General features: G+C 39.8%; 1 protein-coding gene across 7 annotated transcripts in view; it reads right to left on the reverse strand.

Annotated features, from left to right (window-relative positions):
* The window catches only part of GAB1 (GRB2 associated binding protein 1), a 67444-nt gene that overhangs the window by 19535 nt on the left and 29669 nt on the right, over positions 1-18240 (reverse strand). For all 7 annotated transcript variants that reach the window (XM_017732650.1, XM_017732649.1, XM_017732648.1 and 4 more), the window contains exons 3-5: positions 7882-8095; positions 2040-2641; positions 124-209 (exon numbers count right to left, since the gene is read on the reverse strand). In XM_017732650.1, coding sequence (XP_017588139.1) covers positions 124-209; positions 2040-2641; positions 7882-8095 — 902 coding nt within the window. The remainder of the gene's footprint in view (positions 1-123; positions 210-2039; positions 2642-7881; positions 8096-18240) is intronic.

Here is an 18240-nt window from a genome sequence, read left to right on the forward strand (position 1 = left end):
AGATTAATATATTCTATTGAAACTGAAAAATCACAAACACTGCACAGCTTGCTTTGTTACTCAGGAACAAAGAGCATTCAAGCACTGTCACTGCTGCCTCTCATCAGATCAAGTCATACTTACAAAGTGGTTATGGAAGCCCTCCAATGAATTAGATCTGTCATTCGGAAACGTTCGTGGAATATCATAACAGTCTTGAGAACTAATTTCTAAAGAAACAAGAAGAGAAAGTGGCTATTTATCACCCCTGTTCCTGTCACTTGGCACAGGTATCCAGAGACTGTTGTTATTTACTGTCTGCTTCTGAGAGCACACAAACACACCTCCTGAAACTGTGGCCCTATCTATATTTGAGAGGACTGTGTTCACAAACAACCTTAGCGCTCATCAGTCACAACTTGAAGCTCTTACAGTGGTGTTTTTCCATGGCAAGAAAAGAGAAATGAATTTTTGCTTTTAAAGAAGCAGCAGAGTCTATCTTTTAATTGAGCAGGTGTACTAACTTAGTGTAAGAGTGAGAATCTGGGCCCTCATGAAAAACCTATTCTAAAATAAACAAACAGCAGATGCAGTTTAAGGTCTGGAGAAAGGTTTTCTGACTGATGCCCTTTGCTTGGAAAGTGCTGATTCAACAGGATCCCATCTGTTGCAGGAACAGGTGAATCCCTTCTCAGCTCCCCAGTGTGGTCTCCAGGGGCTTTCAGTTGGAGTGAACTGCTGCAGAACCGAAGATCTCTCCCTTTTTGGAGTCCTGGATCTTGGCAGTCCCCATTAAGCAGGTCCTCAGCTCCATGGCTGGTTCTTTGTTGGACAGGGGTCTTTGTGAGACTCCTGGCTCCCAGGTGCTGCTCATCCGTGCAGGCAGCAGGCTGCCTTACCCTGTGGCAGGGACGCCCCTCTTCATGATGCCAGCATAGAAACTGGGCAAACTCTGGGCTTTATCCCCACCTTGCCCTGAAAAATACCTCTGAAGTTTTTTTGGGATTTTCACCACAGAGGAAATATAAACAACTCTGTCCTTAAGTACCAAATTTAAACAGTGTTTTCAGAAAGACTACTTTCCTGAGGCAGATAATCTCAGCTTTGAGAAAATAAGCAAAATAAATAAGCAAAAAAATAAGCAAAATAAGGATCTTTCATAGTGTTACTTTGTAATTTTAAAACACTAACAACCACCAATATTTTACACTCAGTCTACAAAATGAATGACAAATAGAACAATACTATCTGAGCATCTCTATGATCACACCTATTCTGTATACTGCCTCCTCTAAAATCCTTGAATTCATCCCTCATTTCAAACAATTCTCCTTTAAAATCACCTCTAACATTAGTATCAACTTTAACCAGCATAAAATTTCACTTTAAAAACAACACTGTAATACCCACCTGCTTCAGAAATCTGAAAGAAAATGAAACCCTTAGCCCAAGAGTGGTTAACAAGACAATACACAGCGCAGCATATCTGGAGTACCAACGTTTAGGTGGCCACAAGGAACAACCTTAATTTTACTTAAAAACTGCAGTAAGCAAATCTATCACAAGGACAGAAAGAAAGGCTGGTGGCAATGATCATCAAATCAGGGTTGATCTCAAAGCTCTGGGTATACACCATATCCCACTGAGCTTCATGAAACACTTTCAGCTCCTGCAGACTGGACCACCCTTCACTAACCTCACTTTGGTCTTTCTGAAAGACTGATAATGGTAGTATTGAATTCAGTTATATGAGCTCATTACCAAATAAATATGTCTAGATCTTCAAATATTTTTAGCCAAGGCTGAATGCCACAGTGCAATGTGCATCCCTTACCGATGTTCTGTGCCTTGCTGTTCTGATGGTTTCCTTTAAAAATATCCTTTCCTCTTTCTTATGTATTTTAAACACTGTGAACACAGATCACTTTGTGAGGGGCTACACACTTGTTCCTACAGGCTAGAAATGCCCCTCACATCATTCAGCCCATTCGTATCCGTCGTATCACATAATTCAACACAAAAATTCTGCAGGACCACACATGGAATAATGGAATACTGACCTTTCCGGAAGACATTCAAATCTCCCGTTGAAATGGTGTTACTGCGCGAGGGTGGCGCTCCTGCGGCGGGGATGCAGTAGCTGCTGTCAGTGTCGGAAGCAGTGCGACTGATGCTACAGGTTTCCACAGGAGAGCGATCTGCCGCCTGGTGAGGTTTGGGTGGCCGAGGTGGAGGGATGTCTGGAATAGTCTCCAGTTTTGAAGTCTGAGACAATGTTCCCTCTGGGAAAGTTCGCGGGATCTGATAAGTACCTCCAGGTGTGGGGGGAATGTCATAGCTAATGGAGATGTGCCTCATCTGTGCATCTAATGACGTTGCTGACGGGGTATTGAAAACATGCTGCTCTCCTTCTGCATCAGTCCCAGATGGAGATGCTGCCTTGGGCAAAACATCCTGGGAGTAACTCCTAGGCAGGTTGTAAAGGCTGGAGTCTGCCAGCGTCAGCACGGGGCGGGAAGGCGGGGAGTCGTAGACGCCCTGCTGCGGGAAGAAGCCGTTCACAACGTGCTTGCTCCCTGATGGAGCAGGGTTTTTGTGGGAGGGCAGGTTATCATTGCAGTCTGTTTCTGAAGAGCTGGATTTTGCAGAGTCACCATGAGATCTACATGTGAGATTGCGAGATTAGAATGTTGATGAACACATAGAGAAAAATAAACATTGCAAATCATAAACACAACGTTTATCATGTAACCAACTAAAAAGTCAACCTTGTGTCTTCCAATTTTTTATTTTTATTTTTTTTAAATGAGGTGCAGGAACTTAATTATTAAACAAACAGTAGTACCTAAGGACCCTAAGTAGCTATATCCATACAAATCCATGCATGTGAAATACATAGCACAGTTGTGGAGCTTTACCAACAGCTCCACAACAGGTTGATGTTTCATAAAGCAAGTGATTTTCATGATGCCAGTTTGAAGCTGAGTTTGTTTGGGGGCTGGAGGTTTTTTTAATTCTTATTTTTTTAACCCATGCTGCAAACTAGCAGCACTTTATTGGCTTTGTTAAAGGTAAAAATAAGATGTTCAATACTTGGATTTGCAGTACTTGCTAGTTCTAATCCTTATGAACAAAATGTTAAGAGGAAAAAATATGACTGCTTGTAACCCCCCTAAATGCATGCCTGAAGTTATACTGACCATATAGGACTCATTTGAAATACGTAAGGAAAAGAGAAATAAGAGATAAGATCATAAATAGGAGGCAAATAGTATGTTCTTTGAGGAGAAAAAGTCCATAGGTTGCATGTGCAACAGAGAGCTTTTGTCTTGAATGCAAATGAAGGCAGTGTTGTTAGATAAAGTTGCAGAGAAATTTACTTTTGATTTCTCAGGAAATTCTTTTATGAGAACAGCACTCATTAGTACTGGTACTAACCACTACCAGTAAACTTACATGGAAAGTAACCATCTTATAATAATTTTATTTCCTTTGTAAACCCCCCCATTTACTGTGCTCTAGGCAGACAAATTCTGTTATCAGTCTGGCTCCTTGCTTAAATGAAAGTCAAGACAGTGGCAAAATACTAACACTGGAGATGTTAGTGGTGTAGTTAAGGAAGTCCATACACTTTTTGATCAAACATACCATGATATTTCCTATTTTCATTACCTCAATACCATACCATTGTGTTAAGTTATACATGCATATGAAGACAGGAAATTCAGCCTCTGAATTTTAACTATTTTCAAAAGTCAGCATTAACCACTAATCACGATAAGAACACCATGTATAATTCTGAAAACACACAGTGCATAGTTGACAGGAACAGACTACTCCCGGTTTGGGGGTTTTTTCAATGACTTCTGTACTTCAGGAATTTTAATTTTTCCCTTTAGTACAGCTCAATAAAAAAATCAATTGGCTTAAACATTCCATTAACCATTGGTTATTACGATAAGTATTAAAGCATTTTTACACCTCAGTTTAAAATAATGGCAAAGCTGGATGTAACACAATGATAACTCCTCACTTTATAAGCAGAGGATGACTATGACATGAATTCAGTGTTATCACACATGGGCATCACATATGTGCAAATTATGGTAAGTGGCCAAACTATCCCTTACTCAGTGCTAGGACTGGACATCTCTTTCCACATACCAAAAAAAGAAAACTGTCCAGCCTGTTGATCCACAAGGACTGCGCATTAAGGTGCACAGAGAGGAGGTGGGGCAGTGAGGCAAGGGGAGCCCAGCAAAAAGCCAGCCTCCACATACTAAAAACCACTTGTTAACAGAGACCCAGGAAAAAGGTTTATAAAGTGTTTTAGTCTGAGGGGTAATCATCTCATTTTTGCAAATAACGTGTTCGGGCTGACTTGACCACTCATCCTTTTCAGCTGATTCTTTTCCCATCTGCAGGAATCAATATAACTGATTAAACAGAACATTATGAACAAAATGTCAGCAAAACTGCTTTTGTGTGCCAGCAATCTGGGACACCAACAGAGAAGAAAGCATAGAAAAAACAGGATAGACATAAAAATAAATAACAACCAGCTCTCTCTTTTCAGAAAATGGAAGCCAAAGTTACATAGTTTTTCTGTTAAAACTCACAGAACACCATGCAAGACGAGTCTCAAACAAACAATAATTTCAGGCAAGTTAATGGCTCTCTGATTAATTTCTCACACGTGTTCCAAGAATGGCTACTGTTCACTCACTGCAGTGGAATCTTTTTACTTTCAAAGTCTTCTAATAGCAGGTATTCCTGCCCTTCTTCTGAGAGAAAGGGTGACCCTTGGCTGGTTCATACACATAGGAAAGATGAGGAAGACAGCATTTAGTATTTCAATACACCTCTCGAATGAGCCAGAACAATAAGGGATTTGGAAGTAGTGTTTGGCTGCATTTTCTTATCTAGGATTCAAATACAAACCTTAAAAATCTCACTAAATGCTACAGTGAAACAATGTTCTTTCTCAAGTCAGCAGCGATTAGAGCATAAAACTATTTTAGATGAAGTACTGCATGATTGTTACAGCTGCAATTGCTGCATCCAAGGCATTCTCACAACAGCATGTGGTGCACTCTGTGACACTGTAATGAATGCTGTCTGAAACACTACAGTCCTCAGAAATCCCAAAGAGGCAACTCAGATACTTCTATGTTTCACAGTTACTCCTCTCACCGAGAAAAGAACCTCAAAGCCTTGAAATAAAAATCAATGGTTCCCAGATTACCTGTAAAGTAACATGCAGAATCAGAATAGAAAATGTTCCCTCTGCATATTGGACACTTTTAAGTCTAAAGGGAAAACATCATAGAAATCACCATTTAAGTAACAGTAGCTGCCTGTTTAAATACAGCTATTAAGCCTTGCACTTTACACCAAGTCTGTATGAAATACACAGATAAATTGTTACAAGCCTGGAAATTAATAGGAAAATGATGCAGCCATTTGGTTTTCTTTCTTTGCCTGTAAGGATGTGGACTGGGGTAGAGTCCACTCTTACAAATCATCTTAGTAATGTGCTAGACAGATACACGAAGCTCTCATTCTATAGGAAAATGTCTATATGCTCTATGCTGTGGTCCAAATCCAGCAGCTTACCCACTTTATCAGACATAAAACATAGGCAGTCCTTTTAGGTGGAACTGAAAGTCCAGTAAGACTGTTATTCTGAATGTTCATTACTACAGCCTTTTTAATGAAAGGACACAGCTATTTAGTTACATAAAATAAACTAAGCCCATATAATATCCAAGTGAACGCAATGCCAATGTCTTCAAATATTCCTACAAAACCATCATTTATTTAAACAATCTCTAAACTCCCAAAGATTTTGTTCAGTTCTTTCAGTTCTCTAGGCATTGTATCTCCATTGGACTTTTTGCCTTGCCCTGTACCTTCTTCCTTGTGTCACCAGTGACTTCCTTGAGAAATTTTGCAGGCTAATCAGGGACTCTGTACTTTGCCATATTTTGTGCCCCCTTCTATGGTCTCCTCAGTCGCTACTTAACCCACACATCACATAACTGTGGAAGTCAGGTCAGAAAGTCAATTACACATCCCAACCTTCATAATTCCTAAAAACACCTTCATGCTGTGGTGGTAAAACTCTGCTGAGCCTGTCCCTCTCAGAAGGAAACGGGCACTCAGACACATTTCTGATGGGGCAGGGCACTGAAATCCAAGTCAATTCCTCTGCCAAGCTGCTCTGGAAGTGAAACCAAACTTAAAAGCTTTTGGCAGGAACACTGACATACCTCCTGGGCCCTATCAGCCTCTCAACATCACTAAACACTGAAACCTTTAACACTGGGTTTCCCCTTCTCCTGCAGGAGGTCCTGGGGCACACCATGCTGCCTGTAACCTGCACATTCCATACTCTGGGGGAACTGTAGGCACATTCCCTTGTTTTAGAAGGAAGACTGTAAAGGGTGGATACTTTTCTACCACATAATCATCAGTAAATGGAGCCGGAAACTCCTCAGGCACAACAGAGCAAGATAAAAATGCCAAGGGAGCGCAGAACACATGGCACAGGAAAACTGGCAGAGCATCAAGGTGTTGATGCAGAAGGCACTGCCACTAAAAGGCATGGCCTAAGGAAGCATGCGAAATGCTCATGAAAACACTCTCAAAGGAAGCTTTCCTCAGCCTTCCACGTACTTGTCTGTAATCACAAAAAGAGTATGTTTTGTTTATTTTTCTGGAAGTACCCCAGCAGATTTTATTTGAAATTACTGCAGAAAAGAAGCTTGCCAGAGGGATTTATAAGGTTCTCCTACAGAATGCTCAAGGCTGGAAAGGACCTCTGGACACTATCTGCTGAGCTTTTCCAATACCTCTAAGCAAACCCTTCAAAATCAGGTAAGGCTCCTCAGGAGCTTGTCCAGTCAAGTTAATTTGTGGTTCTTTTAAACCATTTTTTTTAAAGAGGACAGATTCCAGTATGTCCCTAGGTAGCCTGCTCTAGGAATGGCCACCATGATCCATTCTGGCAAACCACAGTGATATTTCCCAGGCAGCTTCTATGAATATCATATCCTCCTATGCAGGAGGTGCTGTACATTTATTTAAGTTAGAAGTAGCAGTTGGAGAAATAAATAGAGATTCAATTCGGTAGAAGTTGTAAATTTTTCCTTCAAATTTCCTATTGCACACTTCTTTAAAGAACTGACTGTGTAGGTACTCTTTATTCAGTAAAAAATAAAGCTTATTTGAGCTTCCTTTTATATATCTGTTATTTGGAAAAAGCTGAAATGGATATGGAAGCTGAGTGGTTTCAGCCTCTGCATTCTTAGTTATCATAAAATAATTGGCTTTTTTCTTGTTTAAGAGTCTGACCCATGCCAGTAATAGTAAACAAATACCTCTTGAAGATCACGGTACTCAGTGATGTGGTAACCTTGCAGGTGATAATAAAATCAGCATGTTTTTAAAACCCCTTCCATGAAAGCCTTAACCGGCAAAACTGGGGCACCAAATGCCAGGAGGGAGAAAGGCTAAATTCATCCAGCTTTTTCTAGTCCTAGACTAGACTAAGCACACCAGATTGTGGCTAAAGAAAGGGTACTTCTCTGCTCTGTGCCATGCACCACTCCAAGCTACAATGAAATGCTTGGATTGCTGCATTACTGTGATACTTCTGGTGGCAATTGCAGTCCACACTTTTGGAGAATGCAATATGGATCTAGCACTGATCAAAAACTTACTATTTCAGGAAAAGGTTTAATGCATGGAAAGAAAAGAAGGAAAAGTTACAGGCAGCTTCCCCAAGTAGATCATGTGCATCCAAATGCTCAGTGGCTCGGCAATAAAAGAATGCTTTTAGCACAAACATTCTTGGCCTGTAATACAAACAAGTGTTATTAAGAAACAAAAGTCACCTACCTCATAGGTTCAGGTTTTTTACTTTGACAGTTTATTAGCAGTAAGTAGTCTTGAGGATCTTCTTGACCAGAGGAAGACTCCAGAGGGGGGACATTAATAAGCCGATACGGAGAAGGAAGGGAAGATTCTGCTTGCATGGAAGGCGGTGAAGTGTTGATGGGCAAGGGTAACTCAGCAGATGGTTGTAAAGAACTAACTGGTGGCTTCACAGCATCTGCAAACACATAAGCAAAGAATTCTTTACACTATGAAGAAGTAGTTTTTCAACATTAAGAGAATTATTAAGAGAGGATGGGTTTTAGTTCAAATTTGTGAAATTGATGGACGTGAGAACATCTGGATGCTAACATTTGTTTCAGGGTATTTATATTCATATTTTAATCTTTGTATTTTCAAACTGCAATCAATTTCTTAAGTAAGCCTTGGAAACGGCGGTTCTGCCTTATTTAATGACTTATTTAACCCACTTTCTGGCCACAGAAAGAACAAAGATGCTGACAGCTGCAGTAATACAGCTAAAACCACAAATCTGTTGTCTTAATCAAGAGCAGACAAAGGCCCATAAGTTATTACTTGAATATGGCAACCTGAGTCAGCAGTTACAAGTATTCTTTCCTTTTTGACCAAGGTCACTTCAGCGTTTGAGATTAGTCACCAGGCAAGACCTGGCCACTCTCAATATCTGAAAATCAACAGGAAAAGTGCTGCTTTTGCAATGAAAGATCCCTTACAACTACAAAAATATTGCAAAGGTACAACAGGTAACAAGTTCCACTAAGCCCCCTGATTACAACCCTAAGTATTTATTGTTGTGCAATAATTGAAGCAGTTGTGGCTGGGTTTGGTTTTGGTTTTCTCTTCTTGTTTTGTTTTGGCTTAGTTTGGCTTTCTTTTGGGCTGGGGGGAGAAGAGGTGTACTGTGAGGTTTTTTTAAAATAACCTTATCTTTCTAATTCTTATCTACTTCCGATCCATGTATATTCTAAAGTAACTTTTTTCCTTCCAAATACATGTATCCAGACTATTAAATTATCTGGGAGACTAGAAAATATCGACACCACACAACATTAAATAATCATTTGACTTTTTCATTGTTTTAATGACACATTAACGAAGAACAACATAATTAAGCAAACCATTTCCCAATTATCAAGGCTCCCTTGTACTTGCAACTCATTGTACATTCCAATTTGCTCATCCCAAGAATGGACGCTGATTATTAGCATTGTTTAAATGAACATATTATTATCCAATGCTCCTGCTCCTGCCAGGCTTACAGGCCAGCTATGCACTACAAAGTAGCTTCATTCAGCTTCTGCTTCCCAGCACTACCCTGGGAAAAACCAGATGAGCAGCCCAGAACACAGCCCTCCTGCTTCCAGTTCTGTGTACGCCAGGTTCAAGTGATTTAGACGTGGAAATAGAAATAGCAGCAGTTGCTTTGAACTCCCATGGTACCTAAACAGGCTCAGAAATTAAATCCCACCACACCCATGTGGGTGGAAGAGTCTAGGTGTATGAAAATTCCTCAACTCAACCTACCTGAAAAGGTAGGATAGCCTAAAAAAAGTTATTATGAAGGGTTGTGGCTGACCTATTCATCAAACTAGTTAGCAGAAGAAAGGAAAAACCAGACTGTATCCAGGGATCACACACATAAAAATAAATGGATGCACCCAGGTCAGATAAATAATAGTATAGAGATGTTTATACTTCATAAAATCTTTACACATTACATTTCTTGAAACATATATTCCTGAAAATTCCTGACCATGTCCTATGGTTTAGAAAAATGGAGGAAAAAATATAAAATTCATTACATTAATTGTTCCCTGAGAAGTGTTACTTAAAATAGTCAATGTTTACTTAAATACCCTTGTCTTTATAATTCCTATGCTCTTCCTATTTATGTATACTCTAGAGTCACTTCTTTCTCCCTTTCAAATACAACAGTATTTGGATGCAAAAGCTACTAAAAAAGCAGTTTATTTTCTACAGGCTGAAATACAAAACATGAACAGCTTTCTATCATTTAGGAAATTCAAGAGCTTGAAGGAGCCTTTTTGAGGCACCTACTAATGTTTCTTGATTTCCCTGTTGCTGGGGTTCAACAGCAGGAAAAGGGAAGCGCCTGAGTAGATCTACCAGGAATGTACTTCTTGTTCCTGGAAAAGTGGTAGTGGGAGAAAAGACAAGCAGCTCTCTGCCCTGTCCCCTGCCTAACTGAGGAACACAAGTAAATTTATGCACCAGTAAGAGTGTGGAAGAAAGGCTTCCTGCCAAATACGTCATTCTTTGACCACACTTAGAGATGAGATCCTCAAGAGCTTCCCTGTGGCACAGTCCCCACCCCATTCCTGGTCCCTGGCTACACCAACCTTCATGTCATTGGAACTGCTCGGTGCCAAGTTCACACGAGGGGAAAAAAGAAATCAAACAGGATATCCCTGGGGCTTCCAGGGAAGATGGGTGTGTCAGTCAGCCCTCATGCAGTCAGGAGAGCCCAACAGGTACACAGTAAGATGCCTACGTGACCTGATGCAATTAAACAGACCATGCACTAGCATTCCCAGGAAGAGCAGCAAGACTCAAGGGTAACTTTCCAGGGAAAAATCAAATCAAGAACTTTGAAAGAGGACCAATGTATCCACCAAGTCTGATGTACTGCTCCAGCTTCTGGGGCACCCCAAGGCAGAGGCTGCTTCCACAGCCTCTGCTGACCAGCCTCTGACACACTGTTCTCTGAATTTCTCCTATTTCTTTGAGTGTCTTTATAATTTTTTACCTTTACTACCATCCTGTGGCAGTGAGGTTCACACCTTATTAGACACAACATGAAAACCCACTTCCTTTTAGACCTGCTGCCTCATAGCTTCACTTGATATATTTCAGCTCCCATCTTCAGAGAAACAGTGAACAATTGCCTCCTACTCATAATTCCCATTCCCAACTTTACACAACTTTGTGGTAGTTTTTGCTGAGTTGGTGCTGCTTAAATTTTTCCTGGTGCAGAAGCCATTTCATTGCACCTCAGGTTTCCCTTTACCCTCACCTTTCCTAGCTCTGCTACTTTTTTTTTTTTCCTGAGAAGGGAAACTAACTACTGCATACAAAGCACAAAAAAAAAAGTCTGGGGCACACTTTCTGATTTACAAAGACATAACAATGATTCATTCTGTTCCTATCCTAACCTTTCCCTTTCAATTGTTACTGAATATTAAAGGTGATGCTGTCCAGCTGTCTGGAAGGTTTATGATCTGTTCTCTGAGCAAGGATTTGGAGACCATTAATGTTAATGGATCATTAGGGACACTTTCCTTCTGATGAGTTGCCTCATTTATTTTGACACAGATTATGCTTGATAAAATCCCTGGTCCTCCTACAGATCTGTGTGGGGTTTGTTTGAGTCTGGGGTTTGTGTGGTTTGGTTGAGTATTGGGGTTTTTTCAGTGTATAGACCATTAACTATTAAAATACCAACTTTCTGATGTGAAACTCATCCTCATACAGGCATTTTCCATGTGTTAAATAGTGTGGGCTAATGCCTGATTTAAAGAGAAACTGAACTTGGTCTAAAGCACTTCAGATTATCTTTATGCATTGATGCCATTTCAAATTTGCCTACAAGGGAAGCAGTAATGTTAAAGCTTTCATCACCGAGCAAATGAAGGCTGTTTGGCTATCTGCACCCTCTCAAATATTCTCTTCAGCCACGTACTCTGAAGCTGATATGAAGGAAAGTTTCTCTCCTAGCAGCCTATTATGATTTCAAAGAGTACAATCGTCAACTTGCTCCACTTTGGACTAGCAGATTTTTAGGGAAGGGGTCATCTGCACACCAAAGAGCGTTGTAAGTAATTTGGTTTGTTCCCAGAACTCAGACACTCGGACTGCTTTGAAATAACTGGGAGCTGGAAAAACAGCCAGAATATTTAACATGCAAATGAGTCTAACAAGAATCCTATTTTGTTTTTATAATTCCTGCATTCAGTACAGCTAGAACAAGCAGCTTTCTCAAAACAGGGCAAGAGTTTTATCTTTTCTCAGTTGGCTTCTTAAGAGCAGTTATAGGCTTCATCTTCACTAGAATTTATACTTTTTTCCTCATAACTATTTTCGTATCATATAAAATTAATGAGATAAAAGGAGCATTTTCTGAACAAGAATAATAAAAGGCTTCTCTTTCTTCCTTCTTAGCTATATAAAGTTTCTTTATTCCACCAGTTCCTATATATCTGTGCTTTGCATGCAACCTAGAAAAAGATCTGAGTGTGGGAGTTTCCATTTAGGATTGGGTTTGTATTTTGGTTTGGATTTTTTTGGTATTTTTTTTAATGAAAGCAAAAATTAAATTGTTTTCTACACTATGATATACAGTCACTTAATATCTAATTATGCAAAAACTGGCAATGTTCTCATAGTGAACAAACACAGAGGCCTCATTACAGCAAGCATTTCTTTAAATGTCAAAATTGCAGTCAAAGTAAGAAAATGCATTCTTTGCACATTGTAGGTAGAAATATGAGAACAGAAATGGGATTTTCCCATTGCAACAGTGAATCAGCAACAGATGTGCAATGGCATGATTCTTCTATTCTTCTGAGATGTTTCATTCAATCCACTTACTATAATGCAGGTGTTATAACCAGTGGCCAACAAAATACCAGAGCAATAACTTCGTGCAAAAATTTACAGATACAATAGTAAGAGCCATAATTTAAAAAAACCAAACTTCATAACTTCAGCTGAAACCTTAAAAGAACTTCTTTGTTTGAGAGATCCTGGAATCAAAGGGCCACATGTGCATGCACAGAGCACAAGGATGTTTATGCTGGTGGGTTCTTTCTCTTTTCACACATTACCTCAACAGATGAGAGCCAGATCCAGCCCAGAAGGGGCACAGACACACGAGCCTGGGTTTGGGTTTTGGCATTAAGTGATCAGCTTGGCATCAATATGAAATCTATGCAGTAAAGCTCAATACTGAACCTTTCTGCTACACCCAGAGAAAGTCCTTTATAATGCTCTAATAAAAAGTTCCTGTGCATTTCATAGGTTTGTTTTCTTAGTTTAATATAATCTCACAGTATCTCTCTCTTTCTGAAGATGAACATGATACCCTATTTAAGGAATGAGGAACTCAGCACTGTACATTATGCCCAGGACAACCCTGCCTCCTCCATCTGAACCAGAAACACAACCAACTGTTCCAGGTTCCATCACACACTGAAGTGTTTCCAGCTTTCAGAGTTAACATCTGAAATTTAGTACTTACTATCTGCAGTTCATATGTAATTTTAAGCTGCACTTTTGGTTACCCATTTAAAATTTGAAAATACCAAAAGCGTTTGCACTCAGAATTGACTCCCCCTCTCCACCTGTAATTTTCTTTTGAAGACTATTCATTTAAAAGGAGAAATAAGAGAAACATCTGTAGCCTGTTCTCCGCATCTTCAGATGGTACACAGGCTGGGTGACACAGGAAAAATAATCAAGGAGTCCTGTTATAGACTAACTTCTGTAAGTGCTCGTGAAGAGAAACAGTGCAGCCCACCACATTAAAAAGCTTGGGAATTCTTTTTCTTCACTGAAAAGGCCCAGAGCTTTCCTAGGCAGAGCCTGGTGCTCTGACCACATGGTGACTTTTCCCAGCTGGGGCTCCAGCTTGGTGCCTGGGCTGTAGGAATCTCTGTGTTCCAGAGGCTTCCATCAATCCATGTGCTGCCTCCCAGCACCTCACGGCTTGAGCGACAGTAACCTGCAAAACACCTTTCCAACCCTTCTCCCAGTGACTCAAGTAATGTTAATAGTACAAGAGGTGTCCAGCAGGAACCAGAGAAAATTAATTACCTAGGCATAATAGATTCAGTCTATTTTTCAAGGAAGAGCAGAATCACCTTCCATGTGAACTTCTGTAACATGCAGCTGTCAGCTTAAGATAATGACCTCAAACGCTCAAGATTAAGATTCTGATCATACCTCGATAGTAAATTATTTTTAAATTATATGTATTTTTTCCTCACATCTCACAAGGGAAGACCTACTCTTGCAGATTTTGTGCTCTATTCATCATCATCATCTCACTTAACCACCTGTACTTTTAGCACATCATCTGAAGCAGAAGACATCCTAGTCCTGTCTGCTGTCTTCTCTTTCTCCTTTGGATAACAGGCAATGATCATCTCAGCTTTGCCTCCTTTTACTCAGCTCAAGCCACCAGCTACCAGCTCTATCAAACCCTTGATTACTCCTATTAAATTTTGCCAGAAATCTCTAACATGTATTCATTCTTCACAGTCTATCATCACCTTCCTCTCAGTAATTTCACCCTTAAAGAAAATCATATTTGTATGTCTCAGTAGCCATTATCCCCCAAATGTCACTTACTCAATGTAAGCAATCAAAAAAGCCCTCACAAAAGAGATGCCTTTATGCCCCTGTTCCTTCTAAACCTACTGCCTCACTTCTGTGACAACAGACCCACAACCCATCTCTGGAGCATTTCTCTTATATGCTTAACTCAGTTCTTTTGTGTTCTTTTTTACTGCACTCCAGGTCATCAGTCACCCATACTTCTGGCATGTCACCTTTGAGCCAACAATTCTTTCTAGTTAATCATATCAGAGAGATACAAAAACACCTCAACTCTTCATTAAGTACATCATCTCCATAGTGCAAACTTGTTGCAAATATTTTTTAAGCTTATTACTCAGTCATTGCACTTCTCTTTATAGTACTCCAGAGCCTCCCTTCCTTCATCTAAAAGGTCAGCTATTTCTCCTCACTTTTGAGCCTTTTAATGACCAAGGTCTCGAATATTCAACATATGCTATTGGGATGGCAATTTTGATTTGCCAAGTGTGCCAGCCCCTGTCAGCCACTTGTTAAAGCTGTCAAAGAAGAACATTTTTTATTTCTTACAGGCAGACCCTTCATGCAGGAAGGGCACCCTAAACACCTACAACAACCTCTATTTATTTATCAAAGACAAGGAATCAGGATGGGAAGGTGAAGTTATGTTCATCCTGTCAGTCTCTGGTATTGCATCCAAGCTGTGATCAACCTGCAGTGCACAGATTATCAGAACATCATTTTAAAAAAGCATGGTTACCCAAAAATACTCGTATTGTTTCGAAGGCAGAAAGGTATGAGGGCATACACCAGATAGCAGCAGCCTGAACAGAAACTTTGAAAGCATCGCGTGTGAAGCAAGCTGCAGCTCCTTCAAAGTATGGTCCTTAGGATGACAGAAACTTTTTTCACCACATTTAATTATTTGTGTAAATGTAATTGTAGATTTCAACGTCTTGTTCTTCCCTTTTTCCCTCTTCTACTCTACCTTGTTATTTCTTCTGGTTTATATTGCTATTTCTATATTTATTCAAATGAATTCATGCAAGTAACATGCTTGCATATAGTAAGATCATTTCCTCTTTCCCCTGCTCTGCCAAGCACACAATTCACTAAATTACAGAAACATGGAGTTGGATCACATATAAAATATTCATCCACTAAATTCTGGGGAAGGGCTTTCACAGCCTAGATATCCTTAGAAAGATTTTCTTTATCATTACATCACTCCCTGAGAGAAAAACAAGTTACTTCTCTCTTCAGATAACAACTAATCATGTCCTGCTTATCACTGCTTTTTTTGAAAGTCAGTTCTTCCCTCAGTATTTTCTTCTCAGGAGAAAAAAAAATCCTTCAACTTTTCTTCTCATCAATCACTTTCAGAAAGCCACTTCCTCTATTTCTACCTTTCTTTAAACATTTATCCTCATCCTTCTGAAAGTTCAGGCCACAGTATTTCAGAGGACGTCTCCACAGCAGCAGGCACAGAATAGTCATTACCCAGGTCCATTCAGTCTCTCCATCCCAGATTGTCTCTCACTAGAGTTCAAAGCACACAAAACACTGGTGACACATTTTTGCCTTATAGTTCCATTTTAACCTCTAGATGATCTATTATATCATGATCTTACAGAGAAAATATGAATGATATAAGTGCAGTATGAAACTCTATGGCAAACCCAAACTCAATGCTCATGTATAGCTCCCCTCAACTTTGCATATGTGTTTTAAACAGATGCTACACAAAGAAATGTTTTACAGCTTCCATTTGAAAACAAGAAGCATTAGTTAAGAAAACATAAAAAGTACCCAGAAATTTATTTCTAAAAGATTCATTGACCTAATTTAAAATAAAAATTTCTTCCTGTTTCTGTCTTAAGTTTAAAATAACTAAATCACTGTGAACCCTTTCAAAAAAGAAAGTCCCTATAAAAAGCCAAATATTGCATATATTGTAATTGTAATGTAATCATTACAAATTACCCTACACTATGACGCAACCAGAAATGTGAAGACTCAATGCTTGTAATTATGACTGAAGAACATAAATTTATCTACTCTACCCAAATACAAATGTAACATTGCAGATCTCCACAATGAACAGATTTCACATGTATAGATCAATTTCTAGTTGGAAGGTCAAAATAAAGCATTAGGTAAAAATGAGTACTCAAAATAATTTCCAATGAAATAAAAAAAACCCCAAACTTTACAGCACAGGAATCTCTGAATCTTCGCTATGCATGAAAGGAGCAGCTTAGAGCTACTCTGATCTTTATTTTTCTGGTCTCTCTACAGTTACGACTCTTTCTTCCTCATTTATCCCAACACCAAAACAGAAACTCCACATTTGTTTTCTAATAGCAGTAGCTACCACCATCTTGTAACATTTTTTACTTTAAAAACCCAAGGAGGAAATGGGCCTGGGCTTCAAAATGAACCCCAGCAGAAGCAATAGTGCAGTGGTGTCCCTGGTTCTTGATTGAGCTAAGGATGCCAATGACAGGACTCTCACAACACAACCCTTAATCAGTCTGGCAAGAGACATTTTGTCCAGCTTCAAAGAAAACTATATCTTCTTCTTCCACAGGCTAAAAGGAAGATTGGTTATGTCCCATACTCTTTTTGTTTAGTTCCAGACTAAAACAATACTTTTTTACTGTCTGAACTTCACCTGTTCTTTAACTTCCCAAAATAAACTGCAGGAGAACACAGATTTTATAAAGTACATTTATGACTTGCTCTTCCATTGGCAGGAAGATTCATCTTGGAAAAATAAGAACTTGGCAATAAAGACTCAGCAACTGATTTTCCCATTTTCCTTTTTTTAATTCTTCCTCAGTGCACTGCAAGGCATCGCTAAACCCACAAAACAGACAGTACTGTCAACTCTCAGTTGTGTGAAGGTGTTGGAACAGTTCAGCCAAAGCTAAAACGCCAAAGATGAAACATGCAATGAGAGTACAATGGGGAGAAGTTATCGATACAATTCACTGAAGCAAAAATCAGTTTGTGAGGGCACAGTTACATCTCTCCACATCCATAGCATGTTTCATCCTCAGTTCAATGACAGAAAACTAAGGGCTAACATTACACCAGCTCTCAGAGGAAAGGTCTGAAGGTTTTGAGGTGACCCCACCTCTCTGTTCCACGCAATGGACACATGCTCCTTTGTGCTCTGACAAAGAGCTGCCAGGTGAACACGTTTCCTCCTTAGATACCAGATTCCTAGGTTATCCCTGGAACCAAGGACTTCTGCCCACAGCTGCACTGGTGTATTACCCCCCTGCCCACCCCTCTCTGGAACACAGGGACACCTGGCAGGCTGAGCACTGAAATCACACAGCAGTCGCTCTCTGAGACGTGCTGCAGGTGCTCCGGGGTGTGCTCAGGATGCCACGAAAACACGCTGGAACTGTCAAAACAAGCACCCTTCCCCAAATTTGCTATTAGAGTGGCAATTCATAGATGAGGTTTTCATGACAAAGTTGTAGTTCAAAGCTGCAATAAGGAGAAAGAAAAGGGCCCCTTCTTCAGAACACACAACAGTATTTTCCAGTCACTTTTGAAGATTTGGCTGGAGCAAAGTGATGCAAGCCGCCTTTTTTGCCTCACCTCCCTCAACCCACAATCCTACAAAAAGCAGGGATTTAATTCTAGCCCCTTCAGTCAGGCACGCCTTATAACCCTATTACCACTTCTATTAAATCTTTTCTTGGAACTGTGCACAGAACTACAGCAAGTCATGTAACCCACTAATCTCCACAAGGAATGCAGGAATAATAAGTAAATGAATAAGAATGGATTCAGGACAAACAATGGCCACAAGGTATTTGCAAGGAATTAAACACACCGTCATGTTTCATACAAGCTGCCTTCACACAATATCTATTTTGGTAGGATTAGAGCTGGATAGTGCAAGTTATTTTTTGTTTATTTCAGATGATGGGGGGGTGGATTTTTTTCCCCCAAGTTTCAAAGCAGACGGAGAAATGGTAATATTAGAAA

This window comes from Corvus brachyrhynchos, unplaced genomic scaffold (assembly GCF_000691975.1).
Source record: "Corvus brachyrhynchos isolate BGI_N302 unplaced genomic scaffold, ASM69197v1 scaffold444, whole genome shotgun sequence".
Lineage (NCBI taxonomy): Eukaryota > Metazoa > Chordata > Aves > Passeriformes > Corvidae > Corvus > Corvus brachyrhynchos.